Source organism: Morone saxatilis, unplaced genomic scaffold (assembly GCF_004916995.1).
Source record: "Morone saxatilis isolate NCDOM2014 unplaced genomic scaffold, NCSU_SB_2.0 Contig12, whole genome shotgun sequence".
Classification (NCBI taxonomy): domain Eukaryota; kingdom Metazoa; phylum Chordata; class Actinopteri; family Moronidae; genus Morone; species Morone saxatilis.
The window spans coordinates 25,756,302-25,779,273 of NW_023339674.1; the positions used below are offsets into that span (position 1 = coordinate 25,756,302).

Consider the following 22,972-nt stretch of genomic DNA (forward strand, 5'->3'; position numbering starts at 1 on the left):
GCAGGTCTTCTTTACTAGCCTGGTGTGGCTACAAAGTTTGACAAATCAAGGCAGGATTTTATAAAGATTCTTTGCATGCATAAAACCTGATTGAGCGAGTTCATTAGATAGGTTAGATTCACAGTTTCATTGTTAAGGTTATTTTACAGAAAGCATGAGCATCAAAGTATCAAATGATTAGTAATATTCATACTGGTTTAAATAAACAATTTGATGGTATTTGCCATCTTTGCTAAGCGAGACTTTTTTGCAAAAGAGATTAAAGGCTTGTCCCATAGGCATGTCCCAAATATAGGCAAGTTGAGTTCAGTGATTAAAGCAAATGGGCCTGGGCTATTAATTGAAATTTTACGATACATTTCTGACAGATTTTGGTCCGTCAAACTGTCAAATTAGGAGATACTGAATAACATATTAGCAGTCCAGTCCCATGTCACACAAATGCCTGGGCAAGTGAGTGGTAAACAATGATGAGCGGAAGGGAAAGAGACAGACAGAAGTGATCAAGGCGAGAGTAGCGATGCTTTCATGACGTCAGTAAATGTTGGTTATTCCTCTTCCTCCGCTTACCATCTGCTGGCCAACAAACAACAGCTCATGTCTCACTCTTTTCCAACACATAAACCCACTCCCACACACTCTCAACACAAACACACACTGATTTTGGATTGAAGTAGAGTACACTGACCAGTGATTTGGCACCGGTTAATTCTGGTTTTGACAGCGTAGACAGGAATGCCGGTCTGTTTTTAGGGGCCAATACAATGCTAATATTGTTTTTGTTTTTTTGTAATTAATATACTTGTGGCAACTTTGAGCATTTTTTTCTTGCTAACAAAAATCTGAAGTTGAAAAGGCCCTCATTCAGCCCCAAGAGCATGGATCTTGACTCATATTATCCTAGGGCCATACTAACCAGAAAATAAACAGTTCTTTTCTTCAACAATTAATTTCAGATATCCTCAGAACTGAGCATTTCATCTCCCCTTGCATTGTGATTGCATTCCTGCAATATGGTAAAATTTGGGAAAATCCTGGATTTAGAAAGCAAACAGGAAGGGTAGCCTTTTAAAAAGCCTTTATTGTAATGGCTGTGATACACAGACACGGTAGGTCTTGCTCAGGGATTTAAATGGGCATTTTGTTAAATAAAGACTTTCTCATATATTCTTTCCTCATTGCTATCTGTTGGAGTGCCAGGATTGTCTTTTTGTTCATTCAGTTTTTTCCTCATTTCCAAGAAAACCTGATACATCCTCTGATCTATGAGTTTTTAGAGCAACCAGTATTCTTCCTTTTTCAACTAAATCACTGGGTTTAGGTTAGGGAATTATAGTGCTTTTGGTTCAATAAAACGTAAATGTTTACTGTTGGTGTGTGATGAGACATGAACTCCAGTCATCTGCCTGAAAGGTCGGATGCCAATCCACAACTGCGACCTCAACACCCTTACCTTCTGCTTGACACACCCCTTCCTTCATTGGCACTGAAGGCTGGAACTAGACGTTAATCGAGAGGTGCAAAATCATCTGATATGAATGTAATTCCTTGGAAAGCAGGCTGATCATTAACACTATCTACAGGCCACATTTTAATCCTGTTAAAACATCCTTTAAAGTGACAATTTTAATTAAATCTAGAAATGTAAGCCATTATTCAGTTTCCTTGCAGGTTCTGTTTAGTATCAAGGATCCTTCATTTCAGGCACAGAAGCTATGACTGGCCAATATCTCATATTTAATAAAAGCCACATATTGACCAAACTAATGTCGGCCTAACCCTCAAACACATACACATGCCATTTATCTCTTTTACACTCCTACACACACTCATGCTGCCCCCCCTCCCTCCGAGGCTGCCTGGTGTCTCAGCAAGATGCTCCTATCTGACCTCTAAAAATATGGCGAAGGCAGATTTGTGGCTCGTGCTGATAACCAATCAGATGGCTTGTGTCGTGCAGGGTGGACGACCCCCGTCGAGTCTTAAATCACATTTTCTCTTCATCGTTCTCTCCCTCGGTCTCTCTGTCTTCTTTATTGCTTGTTGGCGATGGTTTTATTTGGTGCCAGCAGATAGTGTGGTGAGTTCCTCAGCGGGCTGTGGAGAGGCTGACAGCCTGAGAATCTGGATCAAAAACCAAGCTTACCTAGAACTACATCAGACTAGTTATCTATGCGAAAACACAAAATTAAGATTTTAAAAATATCATCACACAGGCAGACAGTTGTTCTGAGACTGGACTGGTCCACTCCCCTACATATGTAGTTTGCAGTGATCAGAGGTGTTACACACCACAGACTTTGATCCTGATGCTGCACATGTCTGCACTAGCCCCATTGCACACACACACACACTGCTCCAGCATGCATTCACACACAAGTGGAGTCCAAAGCTTTGATCAATAAATAACACTGTCACAAGGGGTTCTGTACACACAAACTGATATCTACACATGCAGTTTGCAGCAAGGTTCCTAGCGATAGCTCAGTGTGAGAGGATGTAATCTCTGTTTGTTTCTCTAGCCTTCTCTCCATCTGCCCCCTGCTCCCCTGCCCAGCCAATCAGCTTCTGTCTAACCTCCAGCTAATCAAGTGGCTCGTTTGACCCCTGTCAGGCCAACAGGAGAATAAGTACAGGACTGTAATTGAGATACAACCACAAAGATGTACTAAAGTCAATCCCACTCTGCCCAAGAAGCCAACTTTGTGTTCAATCAAATTAAATTTTACTGACAGTAGGCCTATATTTTATACTTCATTGAAATTTAAAGTTCAGACTGAGCTGCGAACAGTTTAGGGGGGGCAGGATTTGAGAAGTAAAATTCCTGTGGTTGAACTCTTCACCACTGTGTAGCCTCTAGCAAGGAGCTTTGGATGAGCGTAACTTCATTTTCAGGAGTCAAAAACCAAAATGTCGAGAATAACTGAGGGTGGGGGGAACTGAACATCCATACAAACGTCACCAATCGGTTGCACCAATACAGCAGTGGCTCTTAAAAGCCGATATTACACAAACTCTACCATTAATTGCATCCCAGCAAACTATCATGCAAGTTGCACAACACATTGGTTTCATTATTGATTAGAAAGAAAGTAGGCGAAAGGCATGCAAAGGAAATGACGGTGTAAAGAAAGAAAGAAAAATAGACAAAAGGGAAGGAGGTGAAAAAGAAAAAAACAAAACAAGGACTGGCTTAGTCTTAAAGCTCATACTGACTCTAATAACTGGGTAATACAAAATGCAGAAATATTGTAATTCCAGCCACTCACTTTTTAATGTCTGTTGCTTATTTTCTATCATACATTTTGATTTTCCTATCAGACTTGATGGGTACTTTAAAAGCTTGCTGTATGAGCTTCCAGACTTTACAGGGCCAATTCTGGCAGTTAGATAAGTTTAGTTTATAGCATACATTAAGCACATTCGTTTAGTTAGTACATTTCAGATTAGTAGAATTAGTAGTATTTCTAGTACAAAATGTTTGCTTCAGTTAGTATATTTGATTAGTTGGTTAGTATTTTTAGTTCTGAGGTGATTACATAGTTTAGGAGTAAGGCAATGAAGGAGAAAGAGAAGGCATACAAGTAAAACAAAACAGAAAAGGATTGGAAGGAGAGTAATTTGTTAGTTCAGAGTGTGTCTGGGATAAAAAAGCATGCACATGCAAGGATGTAATGCGGATACTGGTTTCATTTGACCACTGTGGCATCGCAGAGCGTTTCTTGCTTGGTTTTTCCAAGAATGGTAGCAACTAGAGAGCAGTAGAGTAGGGAGGCAATACTAAATATGAAATTTGCATTTTTTATCTCTAACCATGACCATGATCTTTCCCCAAACGCTTTACCTCGTGTTTTCAATGATTTGAATGTAAAAATATCACTATGTATAGATTGGTATTCAACATTTGTAGCAAAATGATACTGTGGCAGAGTGAGCTCTAGGTAGATGCACAGTAAATTGTCTGTCCTTGCAGTAATATTATTCATGAGTTCAAGTTTTGGTCAATCTAACAACAGATTAGTGATTTGTAAAGTATGACAGTTTATTCATGATCTCAGATGGTACTTTGACTGAACAATCCTAATTTGAGGTCCATTTAGTAACCTCGTCCAAAGCTTTCAACCACATCACCTGGACTTCATCAACAGATGGAGTTTACTCAGTTGTTAGGGAGATTGATCTGTTGACAGCAAGCTCAGTAGCTCAAATGATTTCATCAATAGCACTTTTAGAACATCTCATCCATGGTGGCTTAATACGCTGTCACACTCATCTTTAAGCCAACATGGACTATTAAGGCTGGAAGATGGACTTTGACTTTGTTTGTTTTGTTTTGTCAATCTACTAATTTGTACTCAATTTGTGTCCCCAAATGCTGGATGTGCATACTATTCAGTCTCCTCATTTAAAGCACTGGCACCTTTGTATTCCAATGAAACCAGACCAAATTGTATGTGCATTGTTAGATTGATTTGAGGAATCGTCTTTCCCATCAAAAAATGGGTTATTGGAACCACACAGTGGCCATGGCCGATTATTACATGAAACATGCATATTATTATGTGCATAATGGTGGGTTGGTGGCAAGTTGTAGCTACAGATGCCTGGCGCTGTGGACCATGCCCAGATGGTTGTCTGTTGTCCTGGCCTTAGCCACATTAATCTGATCCCTGACGCATCGGCAGGGCTGCTGTAGACCTTGCTACGCCAACCCTGTTGTTGCCAGTTCACCATTAGCATAGCATACCCATGGTATCGCACCCCACTCCTGAATAAACCATTAAGCCAACGCCACTGAGCCAAATGAGCAGGACAGAAACAAACGAAGCAATGGCAGACTGAGAGAACCACACAATGGCCAAGAGACTACTACACTATAATGCCAGGGTAGTGCCAAAAAATGCAGAAAGTGGTTTCCAATTGGTGGATACAGTTCTATTGGTTTTAGCTACAAGATAAAAAACTGAGTGCAGTGCTATGAGCTGATATTTTTGCAAAATATTAGCTGCTATTAGCCATGTTTAAATACCAATACACACATATACATTTTCATAAGGAGTCAGTGTTCACACAAAATTGTATTCTCACCAAGGCTGAAACAGCATTTAGACCAATATACGATAGCCATTTCCACAGGAAAATTGGTTGATGATAACATGCAGTATGTAAAAGCTAAGTAAAAGCTTTCATTTCAACCATTCAGTCTAGAAAAACCATTCTGTAATCAAATTATCATATCAAACATGGCCCATACTGACTGGAGCAGACTGCATTCTAATGGCAAATGTGGGACAATTTCACACTGAATCTGATGAAAAGCTATGGTCTCTGATCATGTTATCTGTCTCTGTTTGGTCTGAGGTTTGAGTCTACTGCAACCTCTCGCAAAGAAACAGCTCATATGTGTGTACTTCATGATCTGACATCTTGAAGGACATTATCTGGCAATTTATCTCCATGTCTGTCTGTCTATACCTAAAATATGTATAAAAAATATACCTGATACAAATCTCAGGTATCATGAACAATTTCTCCTCAGAAATAGTGGGATTTTGGCACATTGCAAGCCAGCAAAAGTAGGAAATATTGCAGCAAATACTACACCATGTCTCAATTTGGCCTGTCCACTGATCAAAGCTCTCTCTGCCCTAAAATAGCTGAGGAAATGTTTGAGCCTCACTTGGCTAATTTACAGGAGAGAACATCCAAGCAGCATGGCAAAGGTTTGCTGATGATACATTTAAACATTTTTGTACCCAAGATGTCTGCTGACATCTTGGGTACAAAAACAGAAGCAAAACACAGTAAAGCCTCTACACTAAAAGCATGGTGGTACACAAAATGAATAAATAAAGAGCTGTGTACACAGAATGTGTAATAGAAGTACCTAAACATAATACAAGAGGCTTTTAACTGGTTATGAATCAGTCTCAACTTAATACTGACACCTCTATGACCTACATAAACAAGACCATCAGTGAGAAGATTGGCTGTTTCTATGTAGTTATTCTTAATGCATGCCACAGGTCAGATTCCCCTTGAAATCAATTTAACGAGGCGGAAGAAAAAATCACTTTTTTCCACAGGGGCTGCCAGAATCAACAAAAAGTTCCTTTAAGTAAAATTGCACTAAACTAAAATTGGTAAGAAAGATTGGTAGCCTCTATCACACACCAGTGTTATTGTTAAGGTTTAATTTTCTTCTTCTGGTATAGATACGGTGGAGAATGAACAAGTTGGAAGTGATTCTCTCTCCTACCATTTTTCACTCCTTCAGATATCTGAAGTGGCCGAAAACTCTTCAGCTCGATGCTTACCCTCCACTCATTATGTATTGTGGAGGAATCCATTCCATTTCTTGCCACATCTAGCATGGAATTATCCCAAATGAAATGCATTATGGCATTTGCAAGGGCAATTCCTCATGTCTTTGCTGTATCTACGCGACCAAAAGCTGTTTTTTACATCTTGTAAGCACAATATTTTAGTCTGTATTGATTACGTTAAGGGAAAGCGGGTCTCATCAACAGTCTAAAGAGAAAGAGTGCTAATACAAATCCCAATATTAGGAGTACACCCCTTCCAAACAGTTAATAAACCATGAATAGAGTGAAGTACTTTGCTGAAGGGTCAGAAGCATTTCATGAGTTTCTGAGTAAGCTGTGTCAGGGCTACTAGCAAGGAAGAATATAGAGAAGCAGGGAAGGGGAAAAGAGAGATGGCACAGAGGCACAGAAAGAGTAATGAACCCAAATCATTGGGGTGTTTGTTTCAGGGAGAAGGAAATTAATAAGCATTAAAATAATAGTCCTCAACACTTAGCCAGCAGGACAAAACTACTGCGAAAGAGAGAGCCCAATTACTGTGGAGGGAGAAAAGGAAAGAAGATATATGAGTGAGAGAATGTGAGGGAGAGGGAGTAATATTTGGGAAGGGTAAACATCAGGGATGTGTGAGAGGAAATGCTCCTCAAGCAAACACATGCAGTCCTAATTTGGATACAATTAAAGCCACGCTAGCATGGATCTGATTAATGTGTGTTTCTGAGAGTGTACCGCATGCTAAAAAAGTATACATGCTGTGAATTTTCACATTATTTGGACCATCATGGGACACTAAATCACTCCACTGACACCCCGAGTGATCATGATAAGGCTAATCTTTGTTTGAGCTTGTACCGTGGAACAACTTCATTTGTGTGTTTTTTTGAAAATGGCCCTTATTTGTCCTTTTTTTAATTAATCATAGGGTTCTTAGAGGAAAAACACAAGTGCATACACTAGAATGCGACACAGACAGATTATTAATTAGTCATTCTCTAACTATCTAACCCAATTGCATCAGATCAATCGTCAGACGGGGGCTCCCTGCCTCCGTATGCTCACTACTCCTTTTCCCAGCACGGCCTATTCTCAAGCTGGCGCTGTTTAGATGTGATCGTGGTGCTGAAAGTGGGGGCAGAGTTAGAGAAGCTGCACCGTGCAGAGAAATGGATATTTTACTGGCCAGGTATATCTTAAAACAATCAGAGGCTTGATGAATTGGCTGAATGGCTGATGTATGGCTGGAATGGAAGGGGTATTTGGAGAAGGTTTGAGTCAGGGAAATGCACCTCATCAATCAGCATGATTAAAGGTTTTGGCTGGGCCGAAACAAACTCAACACTGCGAGGGCCTGGCCTTAAAGGCACAGTCCGCTGTTTGGAAATACAAAAAACAAGCCATGCAAAGGTATTGGTTTCAAGTATTGACAAATGCACTCAACTTCTGTAGTTTTGTGTGTGTCAGAAGACCACTATGGTGCTTGTTGGAGCAGTTAGACCTATTTAAGTTGGATTTACAAGATATTAAACTGTCAACAGCTCAGTTCCTTCATAATTGCTCAACAATCACTACTTTTTCCATATTCAATGGGGAAAGAGTTGAAGATAGCAAGGTGTTTACATGCGTGTCAACCTTTACATGGACATATGATGACACTACCTTCTAGTGCCCCTCACAATAGCATCATTTATCACTTGTCTGAATATATTTCAATACTGTATATAGAGGATAGAGTACTTAGTTTCTTAAGTAGTTCAAGTGTTAAGTAAAATAAAACTAACCTTCCAGCAGATTGTCCCCTTATAAACCAAGGACGAGTGAGATGACAAAGACAATAAATACTTGTACCCTCAATAATGGCACTTGACATGACAGCACTATACTATGTGTTCCATTAACACCTCATCTGCACACAGGAGAAACTCCTAATTCATTAAACACACATGGTCATACACTTCCACGGACACACACACAGATAGTAGCATACTATATACGTGCCCCATGGCAAAATCCATTTTAGCCAAGGCCTTTAAACAATAAATACAGCTTCGTGTCAGCAGCCCTGCATATTTAAAGCCACTAATGGCTTCCTGCAAAGCACTGGCTCTCGCAGACACACAAACACATGCTAAGCCGAGGAGAAAAATCACTGTTGCGAGAGTAGGGAGTTCTGTCAGCAGCGCAGCATCTCCAAGCCAACAGGTGCTGCAATGGCTGGCTGGGTAAGGACAACTGCACACTTTAGCCAACGGAGAGCTAACTGGCCGGCTGGAGAACATAATTATTAGTCTGGGAGACAGTTGGAAGTCATTAATAAAGGAAGGTGTTAACAGACTCCACACTGCTTTCTAGGCTAGGATTTGAAACCTCTTTTGGAAATGTTTAATATCTTGTGGTTCCTTGGGGATAGGATTTTAATTCATTTATTAAGTCTCATGCATGGTTAGCCCCGGTCTTCGCCTGCCTAAGAGTGTTTTCACATGTGGACCAATTGGAGAGGTTCTCCAGACATAAGGTCATTTTGCAAAAGAATTGTGTAAGTTTGGTTTTTGAGTGTGAAAACAAATTGTGGGTCCAGTAAACCAGTTTTGGGTCCATTACAACAGCGATTCTCAACCTGAGTTTCAGGGATTCACCATGACACATGAACATTACATTATCAGGTATAATACCTGTCATCACACCTTTCATCAGGTAACTAAATGAGCACGAATGTGTGCACAGAGACCACTGCACTAAACATTTATCCAGTGAAAGCCTGTGTTGTTATGAACCTTTATAAAAGGACATGGACCTTGATTGAAGGTGGTTCTGGACTGTCGTATCGGGACCAAAGCAGCAGCATTAAAATGCTGAGAACTGCACTGTATTATATTGTCTATGTTTGCAGAACTTCCACGTTCACCAAGGTGAAAAGGGTAACAGTCATTAATGAGTGTTGGTTACACAACCAGTTCACAGGTTGGAGATTTTATTGCATGTGAAAATTCCTCCTCAGAAGAGATCTAAAAGAAGGAGACCCTCGATATAGACTTCTGTAACTGGACCAAGAGGAAAAATGAAAATTGTAGCTCTAAATTGTTCCAGCACAATTTCAAAACGTTGGAGCATCAATGGCAATCCAGCAAAATAAATTTTGGGACAAGGTTAGAGAATAAATGAAACATGTATTTTTTATTTTCTACTTGACTTAATATTAGATAAATTGACCTGTTAGGATGGGTATTTGCAGCAGTGAGGCTACTTACTGAACCCACTTACATGCCCACTAAAAACTGGATGACTGACTGGAAAGCCCAGCGGTTATGAGCCTTACACCTACTGTAGCTGAGTGCACACTCTCCCTGTCACTCACACCACCCACACATGCACCATCACATGTTTGGCGAGGTAAAGCCGTATGCTTTTGTCCATTGCCAGGGGGGTAAACACAAACACATAGAGTCTAATCTGAGAGCAAACAGCGGCGCCTCATGTTAACCAGCAGGGATACAGTTTCCCTCAACACCACGAGGCTCGCAGCACTCAAGAGCTCACACATCAGAGAGAGAGAGAGAGATAATAATTTGAATAGATAATGTCAATTAGCCCAGTATTTAACCAAAATAAAACATTCCAGAAAAAGACAAACCCTTAGTGACCTTAAACTCATTCAAAAAAAGAATGGCCAGAAAGAACACAAAATTTGAAACCAAAATTCATTGTCCGAAGTACAAAGAAATTAGAGAAAACTTACCCTCTCAAAAGACTAAAAAATCATTCCATTTACAATGATAAAAGACAGAAAAAGAGCAGTCACACATGTTACAAGCTGGAACCAGCAAATGTGTGGCATGTTTGGGTAATTAATGTCAATTAATTGCTGATTAATTTTCTGTCAAACAGGTAAACCATGACAACATCACTGTGTAATGATTCTTGCCATTATCTTGTAGCTACAGAGGAGGTCAAGTTGTTGAGATGCAACAACATCACAACAGGAGGGTCCAGCATTGGAATCTCATGCAGATTCTGAACTTTGGACTTTGGAGATTCCCATAGTTGTTAACCTACAAGTATTTTTTTTTGTATACGCCATGTGCATGACGTACTCTTCCTGCACAATGGGGTAGTCTCCTGCCCTGAACCTGAAAAGGAATAATTGGGTATTGAAAAGGAATGAATGATTGGTAACTGGAGATGATGGATTACTTGTTTAATATCCACTTTTGTGGTTTTGGCAGGGCTCGAAGGTTGCAGAGGGGGGACTGTCCATCCAGTCACCGGCTGACTGACAGATATATCTCCAAGAGACGTGAACCATGATTGCTCTGCTGGTATGTACGGCTGGAAAATTTCTGCTCAGTTTAAGTTTGAAACAACCATCACCTGATTTCCAGCTGTCAGGAACCTTAATATCAGAGTGTTTCATCAGATTATATGCAAGGAAACATGAGGTTTTGCATTGACGCTAATTATTTGCAATTCCAACAAATAAATACAAGTCATGTAGAAGACATCAGGGCCTGAGAACAAAGAGACAATGTAGACCACCAGCAGAGAACATTAATGTTGTGTTTCACATTCTGTATCAACTTAAAATAATTCCCTTTAAGCCTCATGCCTCACATACACACACACACACACACAAATATGTGCACACACACGCCTGCAGACAAACGGCATTTTAGTTGAGTGAAAGGCGGATATTGCCCTATATCTTTATTCTGGTACTGTTTAATAAGAAAGGGAGAAAACCCCCAGCAACCAAAACATGGGAATGGAATCGGTTCCTTCCATCCAAACAAATGACAGTGTAATCTCATTTAGGGCCGAGGCAGCGAAGCTCGGTTTCCGCCATGTGTCACAATATATAGCTGCCCTCTGGGTAAGGCAGTGACATCCATACGCAGGAGAAAGGGAATTAAGAATTAGACTGATGAGAAGAGATAAGATAGAGTGAGGAAGAAAACAGAGGTGGGAATGAAAAAAAGGGATTAAAGATCAGAGATGATATTGCAATGACGGATGAAAGGCTACTAAATATAAGAAAGGATATGGGGAGGGTAAAAGCATAAAAGCATGGTAAGGGGGCCAAAACCAAGAGCTATGCAATAGATTTTTTATCACATACATGTGTCAGTAATGGTAAATGTACTTGTATAGCACCTTTCCAGTCTTCCGACCCCTCAAAGCGCTTTTACACTTCATGCTACATTCACCCAGCGATGGCAAAGCCCATCGAACAGAAACTAACCCATTCATTCACACACCGATGCACAGCAGGAGCAGGGGATTGAACCAACAACCTTCCAATTAGAGGACGACCCACTCTTCCTCTGAGCCACAGCCGCCCAAGTCCAAGAACATGTTATATCCCAACATTCTGATGTTGAATAGACTAGCTATGGATAAAAAGTATATCAATCACAAGCATCAAAAGCTTGTTTTGAGGATACAATGGGTTGCTAGCATTACACCAAAAATATCTCAAATGACCCCAACCAACAAACCCCAACAAAGTCCAAGAGTCTACTGTTCCTTTGACCTTCCCAGTATTACTCAATGACAAACAGATCACAACCAAGATCCAGCCTTTGGATATAAATGTCTGAATTGCAATTAACAAAGCAGTGAGAGCAATAACAATTACCAATTAAACCAAAGGAACTTGGGAGCTCAGATTCCTACTTAAAAACCAGCAGCAGCATATAGGCTCACCGAGAACAGAGGGAAGGAACGAGAGGGAGGAAAACAGCAAGAAGGACAAAAAGAAGAAGTAAAATCAGATGGGAAGTAATTGAAAAACTATGTGACCAGCAGCAACACATAGCAACACGAGATTACTTACACTGAATTATTCTATTCCTAGCTTTAAACTTTGTGCTAAGCTAAAGTCATTGAAAAATGCCAGCAGCAGATGGAATCAACAAAAGAGTAAAAAGTTTAGAAGCTTTAGACGTCATAGCAAGCTTATGCTAAGCTAATGGAATCCCCAATAAAATAAGTCAGAATAAAGAAAGAATGGACAGAACATGACAGCAATGGTTGTGTATCACACTGTATCAGCAGGATCCTTACCTAGGACGCCCAGCCGGTAGTTGACAGTTATGACAATCACATTCCCATAGCTGGCCAGGATGCTGCCATCAAACATATTCCCAGTTCCTTCCATGTAGGAGCCCCCGTGGATGAAAACCATGACCGGTTTGGGGCTTCCACTCTCCCTAATGTCTGGAGGAGAGGGAGGAAGAAGAGGAGGAGGTGGAGAAGGCAGAAGGACTGATTAGATGACAGATTGAAGGTGACAGTCAGAGATGCAATTTCAATACTTTAGGGGGCTTTTGGCCACCTCTTTAATTTGATTTTTTTTGTAATCTTGGCACACTCGCTTTTTAACATGGAGACCTTGTTAGTTTGAGGCGTCAAACCATTAATTTCTCTACATGAAGGCCGTGTTTGTGGTGATTGGAAAAACGCTGCTTTATTTATTTATTAACCTATTTTAAATTCCATATAGGTGTTAATGAAACGGGATATTTAACACAGCAGGTTTTTAATTTTCCTCCAGGGCAGTGGACTGTCAACATGCAAGAGTGGCAATCTAAACTGTCATGTTGAGGTAAAACTTGTGCAATTAATCTGGAAGAAAACCTAATAAAAAATGGCACGTAAGGTTGCACAATCTTATGAAAAAGCGCTGCTTTATTGAAAGTTTAGTAGGAATTCAGGTTAGCGCTTCATAGTTGTTTAGCTGTAGTTTAATGTTTCCCTTGGTTTTGTGAATATAAATGCATGTGAACACTTACTGACAGCAGGGGAAATTAAAATGAAAAAAAATGAAAGACACAAGAATTTATAATTTAGAGGGTTTTGTGTGAAGAAGGATGTTGATTCAGGTTTTAAATTACATTACACTCATTTGCATAATTATAGAGTAATAACACAGTTTAAACTATGCTGTAAATGACTTGTCTTACTGAAATTATGTACACTGCAACAAAGCAGGAAGTGTGCTTCTTTTAAGTAAGGAGTATTTCTTTGTATGTGCAGTTGCATCTGTTAATATGAAGTCAAGGTATAAGGAGAATGGTGAGCCAGCTGAGAGCAGCACAATTAGCCGTATTAAAATGCGTTACATCTGGCTGATTAGAGCAGAAGAAAGGAGGGCTGCATTGTAAAGCTTTAGCCCTTGACGTGGTTCTAATATGGGCTGGGCTGTGAGCAAATAATAAAAAATAAAATAAAAAAAAAGGATGAGAAGACTTGGAGAGATCTAACAACATGCTGCAACCCACGTTCAAAACAAGGTTTCACTTTCATCTTCTGTATCCCAGAGATGAGGCTTTTCATCTCGCTTCCTAACTATCTCCATCAGTACATTCAGCGGCACACATCGTTTATCCCACTGATGTTTTACCACTGAGGAACTCCGGGGTCCAGAGAGAGATCAGTGTGTCTATGCGGAATTAAAAATTAACCAAGCAAGAAAATAGAAAGACGTTACCTCCGAGACACGGAGAACAAGAAGCTCTTCAACCGGGAGGGGAGAGGGATAGTGTCTGAAAGTTTTCCCACAGTGCGTTTAAAATACCCATGATCCAGGGGGTAGACAAAATAAGGTAAACACCTCAGGGAAAAACATGATGGAGGCAGTATGAAGGTGGCTCAATTATGCGTTTAAACTGTGCAAAGTGCCCCTTAAAGTACTCCACTGTAAATAATGTACATCAGTATGATTATTATGATAAGACTTTGACCTATTTCATTTAAGTGTTGTATTGGGATAATGCATTTTGGTTGGTTTGCCTTCCATTTTACCTTCCTTATGTGAAGGCGAAAGATTATTGAGGGAACAGGACATTATGCAGCAGAAACTGGAAAGAGGAACTAAATATAACAGTGTGTCTGCATATTGGGAAACTGCAGAAATTGTTTTCTTCCCGACAGAGGACATAAAATAGACACAGTCTCAGAAAAAACTCAATTGGCAAAATGACATGGGGTAAGAGAAAACAAAAATCTAGCAGGAAATTAACATGAGGCGCATCTAGGTGCTCGCTTCTCCTTGTGTGCACGCTCTGTTTGTCCTTTCCTCTGTTTCTCCCAGTGCAGAGCTCATTACATCACTTCTATCATTCTCTGTCCTTTGTAGTGTTTTTTTTCCTCCTCGTTCTGCTCCCTCTGTCGCAGCAGGCAGTGGCCACGATATAGCGGCACATCATAACTCTCCTCTGGAAGGCTTCCAGAAACTTCTGACAAAAAAGGTCAGGGGATTATGGCAAGTGTGTGTGTGTGTGTGTGTGCGTGATGGCACAGATATGTGTGTAGCCTGACAAAAGGAGAGTAGGGGAGATAAGGGGCAAAAATTATAACAATGAACAATGCCGGTAATGGTCATGACTGTTATAGCTCTGTTTGAGATGGTGACAATGTGATGATGCTGATGACTGTTGTCGTGGTGGAACTGACAACCTTAATGATGATGGTGATAATAGCATTGACATGATGACAACAGTGGTGGTGGTGATGATATTGATTAAAAAATAATTTAGTGATCACAGTGTTGATGACGATTCCGTGCGGTCACTATCACCTTCATGGCAACATGATGATGGTATTGATAACCATGGCAACTGTGATTGGGATGATGGTGACAACCATGTAAATGACGATAATATAGATATTAATGATGGTCATAGCTGTGACGTTTATTGTAATAAGAATTATTATAACATCTTGACTTAGTTTTTTGTTTATGATGCTCATGGCAACATGATGCTGTAGCTAATGTCAATGATAATTCTGTTGGCAGCCTCAATGATGACGATGACTAATGTGTCAGTGAAGATAATGTAGATATTAATGATGGTGTCAGCCATGATGGTATTGATGATGATAACAATTACAAACATGACACTGATTATGTTAATGATAAGGCGTGTGGCAACATGGTGCTAATGATGACGTCAGTGATAGCTGTGGCACTGGTGAAGACAACAATGTCGATGATAATAATGATAAAGATGGTAACAATGATAATGGCAATGCTGAAAATGTTGAAAATAATGATAAAAAACAATATTGATGGCAGCAGATAACCATGATAGTGATGATGCTGAAACTGATGATGATGATGATGATGGTAAGGATGATAATGATGATATCACAACCATAACAATTATTTGAATTGCTATTGCTAAGTTATGATGATCATGGCAAACATGACTGATTAAAATGTTGATGACTTTGATGACCATTATCATTGCACGATGATGATGATTACAATGAGCACTCATACTAGGTAGATCATTCATAGATTTTTATTTGTAGATTATAAAATGATACTGGGTTTTGACCCAGTCCTCTTATATTAATGGTGTATTTTTCTTTAAAGCAAACAATATGGAGTATATGATATGACAGGATGTGAATATGTGCTCCCCAGCAGTACATGAATATATTAATTTCTGCTGCAGCAAGATACATCCAGCGTGGCTGCTTTTGCTGCCTCTTTTTGTTTAACGCTGAAGGTCAGCAGTAATGAGGTGAGGTGAGGACAAAATTGTCTTGGCAATGTTTGAGCATTTGATGGATTTACCTGAATTTACCTGGATTTACTGGCTGAAACAAGTCCCGGTGTATATTGAACACGCTGTACCTTGAGCTTTTAAGTTTATGCAATCCAGCTCACTTTCAGTATGGTTTCCTGGCATCCTTCATTGGCTGCCACTGCAGGACCCAGAGCCAAAAAAAATCCTCTAAGCCCCAGCCTCCATTCCCCTAACTTATCAATTAATCCTCATTCGGCTGATTGCAAATGTCGCCTCTTTCCATCATCCTCTTGCGTGAAGTGAGGTAGTGATGTATTTGGGGTGATTACAGGAACATCCAGTATTTACATAAACCCCTCTGTTTAAAGTAACTGTAAATGATTAGCAATTTTTAATGAAGGTGTTTGGAAACCTGCGGGAAACTGTCTTCCAGGGCTTTTTTCACAGCAAGCTGCAAGATTAAAGCTTGCTTTGAGAAGACCTGAAATGAGATGCAATTTTGTAGTGATTCGACCATTCAATCTTGAGTGCCAGCAAGGGAGAGTTTGTCAGAGGACAGGTGCCATGCCAACATGGAGTAGATCATTGCTTCCTCAAGGATGAGGTTATGATCAAAGAGATCCAGGTGCTTTAGATTTCTCTCAGCAAACCCTGAGAGATGCCCCCGGGCTTATGCAACAAATTCGGTATCTTATCCCTCAGTCAGTGTAGAGGACTTATCAAACCAGTGGCAGACACAAGGAGCAGAGGTTATTTTTTTTTTATTCTGGCTTCAGCCTTTCGCTGCAGGGAGCAATGCCGTGGGGACTCTCCAAAAGCAACAAGTAACAAAATGAGGCCAGTGGTAAGCACCAATTCAAATGCTTCCAAAGGAAATGCTCCTGTGTTCAATCGATCCAACTGTGCTGATGTAACTGATGAGAGTACATATCCACTTGCATGTATAAAATGCCATGATTAGAAACATGTAATGACATGCAGATTTGATGGCATATTTACTTCTTGCCATATGCAAATACATATTTGCCTAGCATGATTTTGCAATTGATATTTTCAGACTTACAGCTAGGGAAACTCTGATTTTTAAATAAGACCTGGATTAAGATTTACACTTGAACTTGCATAGGCAAGTTCTAAGTAGCCCAATTGTAACTTTTCAAATTAACTTAAAATTGACAGCATCTGCCTCACAGTCAGCGATTTCCCCTTATATTATGTTATATAATGCTAGCACAAATGAGGGTTTTGTCAGGGATAGCCATTACATGCTGTTTTTAATTCAAAATGCACACCGATTTCATCCCTTAAAAGAAATGTCTTGATCTGTCTGATGGCGATGATAGTAGTGGTGGCAAAATAGGTTTAAACTTTTACTTGTATGTGATAGCAAGCAGCCTCAATAGTGGGAGTGTTGGAGTCGGAGGGACTCGAAATGTTATCAGCTGGAGCCTCTGGGCGAGTTGGATTCAACAAGGTAACACATTCCCCAGTTGATCTTGTATCATCTTTTCCTGTGCTCCAGGATTATCCTCATGCTGTCAGCAACATCTATACATTTATGCCCTCAACACTCAAAGTAATATAGCCATGGTGTATAGGAGGATTAATATTCACAGGTATTGCTATATAATACTTTATATAGGGTACCAGGGGCCCCATAAGAGCCTTGTAGAGACCACAGTTTACGACATCTCTACTTCCGTATACCCACTGTTAACCACTCCAGCAATATTTTCTCTAAAAAAACCCAGAGCTTCTAACAAATCCTCAGCTCTCGGGGACTTTCCTGTTTACATCTCTATTCCCAGCACAAAAGGATTACAAACACCAGCTTTACTGAGTATAAAGAGATTGTAAAATCCAAGATTTGCAGAGTGGGAGGGGTGGGGAGGTTAGGGGATGTCCTCATTGAGTTTGCATCTACAAGGCGACAAGCGGTCAAAGGTTAAGAGCATCAAGAATGGCTGGGGGGAGGGGGACCCAAGCTAATCAGAGTCGGCCCTGGATAGAGCAAAAGAGTGTGTGCGTATGTGTGTGTTCTCGAGCATATTTTCCTCTATATTAAACTGGATTAGTTGTCTGCCCCGCATCCTTTATCGAGATAATGCTTGAAGCTTGCTGGGATTTCATTGAATAGATCTGTGTGAGCTGTGTGACTCTCTCTAATCTTATTGGGGTGTGTGTGTGTGTGTGTGTGTGTGTGAGAGAGAGAGAGCTCTCAGAAAAACAGCGTGATGGCACAGATCTAAAGGATCCGGATGGTTGTGAGTCTTATTTGGATGTAATTGCTGTTTACTTCGTCACATTATACAGTAGAGGTGCCTTATTAAGTCTTTCTGCCTGTCATTAAAGTTGCACTGCTGCAGCCTTCGGGGGATATGACTCTATCGCAGGGTTTTATCAAGGACATTTTATTCCTAATATGACTTCTCAAAGAGCTGCTTGTTTGTGGCAACCAAGCAAAGGTTCATCTCTTTTGTATTATTGAGATTAACGGATTTCCAGCACATTGTCTTAGCTTTTAAATGGCACTCAATTAAACATCAACAGCAGCAATGTTTCAGAGGTATAGTCTTTGTCGGGTATCCATTGGATCCCTTAAGTATTGGTTTTCATCATACTCATCATATAGGATTGAATGTCTTAAAAGCAACAACAATGTGTGGGAAATTAATTTTTATTGCATTTTATTGCATTATTTAATTATTCTGTTTCAACTTGTGTGTGCAGAACAGGGGATTTAGTTCCAAACATTCAGTGGGTTTGACTTAATCAGGCCACAGATATAGCTAACTAACTTGACTTGCATGCCGCATTTGGTCACATACTGTACTGCACAGTGCCAGACAGTGTAGGCCTCCGTACAGTGTGGAGTTACTCTCCTGGTAAGGAATCTATATGATGCTTAAACAATATTTCTGAGTGATCACTTTAGTCACACCAATATTTACCGCTTAGAAATTGCGGGTTGTGAGAGAAACCTTTGCAAGGCTTTAGCACAGATTGGAATTTTAAAGATGTCTTGGAGGCAGAACTGATGGAACGAGAAGTAACTAACAGTTGAGCTCAATGGTCAGAGGCCAGCTGTGACAGAGAACAAATATAGGAGTATTGTTTAGTTTGTATTTTTGTATCACTGGTTAAAGGTAACTAACTGCATTTATTGAAACACTTACATTGAATTTTTAGTTAACTATATATTCTATTGATTTTATGTTACTTTACACTTAGGTAACTATTGTTACCTTACCTCAGATATACAGATATATTAGTATATATTAAATGAACCAACAATATATAAAGTATTTAAAATATATTCCACCCTAACCTGGTACACCACTGAAATTCATGGTAGTGAGTTAGAAAAAACATTAGGCAAATTTGTTATTTGATATATTATTAGTACTCTCACCCTAGGTGTTTACTTCTTAAGTACAATTTTGAGTGCAGCAGTTTTACAGTTACTGCAGTTGTAATACATTTTAGTAAACAAAATGAATGAAAGCTGTTTTTATTTATTTATACCTTTGATAGTTATATTGTTTGAAGGGGCATAACTGAACAGGTCTCCTACATAGCTATAGGCTTTTATGTCTACTTTAGAATTTACAAGATCAGACACGAAAACATTGAATCTGTGCTCTCTCCATCCACTTTACTCTGGTACTCACAGAAGCTCTGGTTCTGTGGAGATTTAACTCAACCAATGAGATTATTTCTGCCTCCTCTTGTCTCTCAGATATACTTGCAAAATTTTAATTACAATCTGCTGTCTAAGGCGTTGTCAAAATCGGAGAAATCATGGCATTGACAGACGTCACCTTCAGGTCCATAGGAGCAATAGAAAACTGAGCATTTACGTGGCATTTTGATTGTGTTTTCTGCAAGAAAGCATTCAAAAGGGGATCCAAGATGATCACTTACAACCACAATGACAGTAAGGCCACTTGAAATCAGCTCCACCCAAGTGCTGGCTCATTTTATTATTGCCAGGTCTGTCATGCTGCTGCTGCTGCTGCTGCTGCTGCTGCTAGACAAACTACGTTTTAGCTACAAAACAGCTAATTTGGCAGCTTGGGACTTAGATCCTGAATGTAACAGCCACTGCAGGGGGTTGACCAGAAAGTTAGCTTCACATACTGGTGTGCAGTAAATTAGCTCCGACTTTGCCCTGTAGGAGAGGAGACCATGCCAGGAGAGATAACAACCCACACGTCTGTGCAGCAGGCACAGCTGAGAGAGCTGCTGACACTGATTTTATTTTATTTTTTTCCATTACCTTCAGACCCGTCATGTAAGACTATTGGTTTGACGCCTAAAATTGTGAACAAGGCTGATTGTTAGTATAGGAGCAAGCCAGTTAGCCAGTAGTTGATCTTCTGAACATGATCTGATTTCATAAACGAGACGGACCAAAAGAAAGAACATGCAAAAAATGTGTTAAGAGCTGGCTGAAGGGGTTAATAGTTACTTGATCTGCTGGTGGGATGCAACATAGAAAAGGAAAGAAAAGGTAAAAGGAAACAGCAAATCCAAGCAGAGAGTCTATGTTACAGTATTTATATCAAAGAATGGTGGTAGACATGTAAACTTTAGACATCAAGCTGAAAAGGACAAAACACATCCAGCCCAAAAAGAGAGTTTACGAGTAAAGAGCAAAAAGAAAATGTCCATCACTTTCAAAAAAAGGACAAGAAATGTAAGAAAATCAAAGAAGATAAAAATTGGAGGAGAAAGGGTAAGTTTGGGTTCCCTTGTCATGCAAATCAGTTTGGCATCGGGGGGGGGAAAAAATACCTTCGTCGTCCGTGCGGTCACTATCACCTAAATCATCAGTGTGTTTCTTTGTAAGGGGACCTATAGGACCAAGAAGGAGGAAAACAGGGTGATCAAGAACACACACAGCTTTCAAAAGATGCTCTCAAAAGATAAGAATCAATAATTAATGTTTCTATAGCCCCTTTTTTATTTTGGAAAAATCGCCACACTGACACTGGGTAAACATTACCACAGCGTCCACTTCACATGTTCACAGTAGAAATTTACTGTATATGAGTTCATTTAAGAAAGTTAAGGAGCAAGAAAAGAGGGACTTTAAAAAAAGAGGCAAAAAAATATTAGTTCTCTGTTGAAAATTGAAGACTTAGCTGAGGTTGAACCTCTTAGGATCAAAGGGCATAAACCTCTTAGAAACAGTGCATACAGTAGCATCAATTATACACATCAGAGACATTATGTTAACATTTGGAAATGATCAGTGTAGCAGAGAAAAAGGCAGAGGCTGTAAAAGAAGCAACATCTTTTTTAAGAGCAGAGCACTTAACAGAAGCATGTGACAAACTCCCCCTGTTGTTTTTCAGCATGTTAACCATGTGTGGGCCTAAACACACAAATGTGTACATACTGCAGAACAGGAAAATGTATCTTAATGTGTCTCCAGTTTCAATTTTCAGAAGGTTATTGTGTTTATTTTTACTTCTTTTTTCACTTTGCAAATGTTAATGACTTCATGGTTAGAGTTTTGTCCACATGAAGATATACAAGAAGTTTAGTTTTAAAAACAATACATATAGTAAAAAAATATGGACCTCATTTCGATTTTTTTTTTATTTTGAGAAAATATGCTTATTGGCTTTCTTGACCAGAGTTAAACAAGAAGATCGATACCACCCTTGTGTGTGTGTACAGCAAATAAGCTAAGGTACAGGTTTAACTTAGCTTAACACTAGTCAATGACAGGACAACCTGAGCCCAATATACAACTTGTTAAACAGCGAGTTTTTGAGGTGCTGGTAGGTGGATTTTGTTAGCTTTGGACGCAGCCAAGCTAGCGTTTCCCTCCTTTCACCTATCTTTATGCTAAGCTAAGTAAAGTGTCTGCTGGATGTAGCTATATAGTTAGAATACAGAGCTTTGGAGGTGCTGGTTGGTGGATACCTTACCTTTGGATGAAGGCAATCTACCTTTTTCTTCCTGTTGCAAATTGTTATGCTAAGCTAGGCTAAATGGCTGCTGGATGTAAACATGTGAGTGGCATTGATCTTCTCATCGAACTCTTCGCAAGATAGCACGAGTTTAGTTCCTAAAATGTCGTACTATAACCTCGTGCACTATGGTTTTCTTGCTGAAGCTAAAATAATTGCATGTGAGAGAGGTTGATTTGGTGGAATAGACTGACAGGGGAAGTGGTCAGCTGCTTCTTTATTAAAACTAACAAACTGTCATTTGAATGAGTTTCTTCTACAAACCCATGCTATCTTGAAAGTAACAAAGACAATGCACATACAGTACACACACCAACAGAGAACACACGCGTACACACACACACAGGTGCTACACAACAGATCTGTAAACATGCAGTCTTGAAGTAAATGATGCATGCTAGCAGGCATGACACAGAAAAATAGAACAATATATTTGCAGTGTTTAAGCCTTCACACACACACATACGCACACACACACACACCACACACACACACACACACACAAAGCAAGGAAATCCACAACCTGTGGCTTTCAATAGCCATCTACCACTCCAATTCTTTCTAACTACCTTCTCTAGCCAGTGAATAACCAGCACTTTTATCCAAATGTACTTTGATTCCATTTTACTTTATAAAACTAATATAGCAGTCAATTCAACACGACAAAAGTTAAAGGGACATTCTGTGAAAAAGGTTAGTGTTAAAAAATGGCTCTGAAAAATCTAATAAAAACTCCAATGACTACGTGTGTTTTAAAATATCTGTTTACGGAACAGAGAATGGGAGATGAATCACTGGAAAGGTTCAAGATACTTCAGGTCAGTAGCTCATGTTGATGAGTAATCATTCCTCCATCATTCACCATCCCGATGGTTTATTTCAAGACCAACCCATTTCTCTTTGGAGACTTTAAAGAGGAAGCCGGCTGCCTGCATATCACTCTGTCCTACAGCGGTCTTCCCGGCTCGCTTTTGTGAATTTGACAAGCAATTTGATAAGCAAGAGCTGACTTGTGCTTTCTATGTGCTGAATAAGCACCAAGACACAAGAATTGCTTCTTTCAAAATGTGAAACGTCTAAGGAACACGGAGTGTCCGCTGTCCAGGGATCTGTTACCTGTTTATAGAGTATA

At 39.8% G+C, this 22,972-nt stretch overlaps 1 protein-coding gene across 5 annotated transcripts in view; it reads right to left on the reverse strand.

Annotated features, from left to right (window-relative positions):
* The window catches only part of nlgn1 (neuroligin 1), a 292,852-nt gene that overhangs the window by 174,672 nt on the left and 95,208 nt on the right, over positions 1-22,972 (reverse strand). For 3 of the 5 annotated variants that reach the window (XM_035653210.1, XM_035653214.1, XM_035653212.1), the window contains 2 exons: positions 20,654-20,713; positions 12,384-12,536 (listed from right to left, as the gene is read on the reverse strand). In XM_035653210.1, the coding sequence (XP_035509103.1) occupies positions 12,384-12,536; positions 20,654-20,713 (213 nt within the window). The remainder of the gene's footprint in view (positions 1-12,383; positions 12,537-20,653; positions 20,714-22,972) is intronic. The other 2 variants (XM_035653211.1, XM_035653213.1) reach the window with 1 other exon arrangement.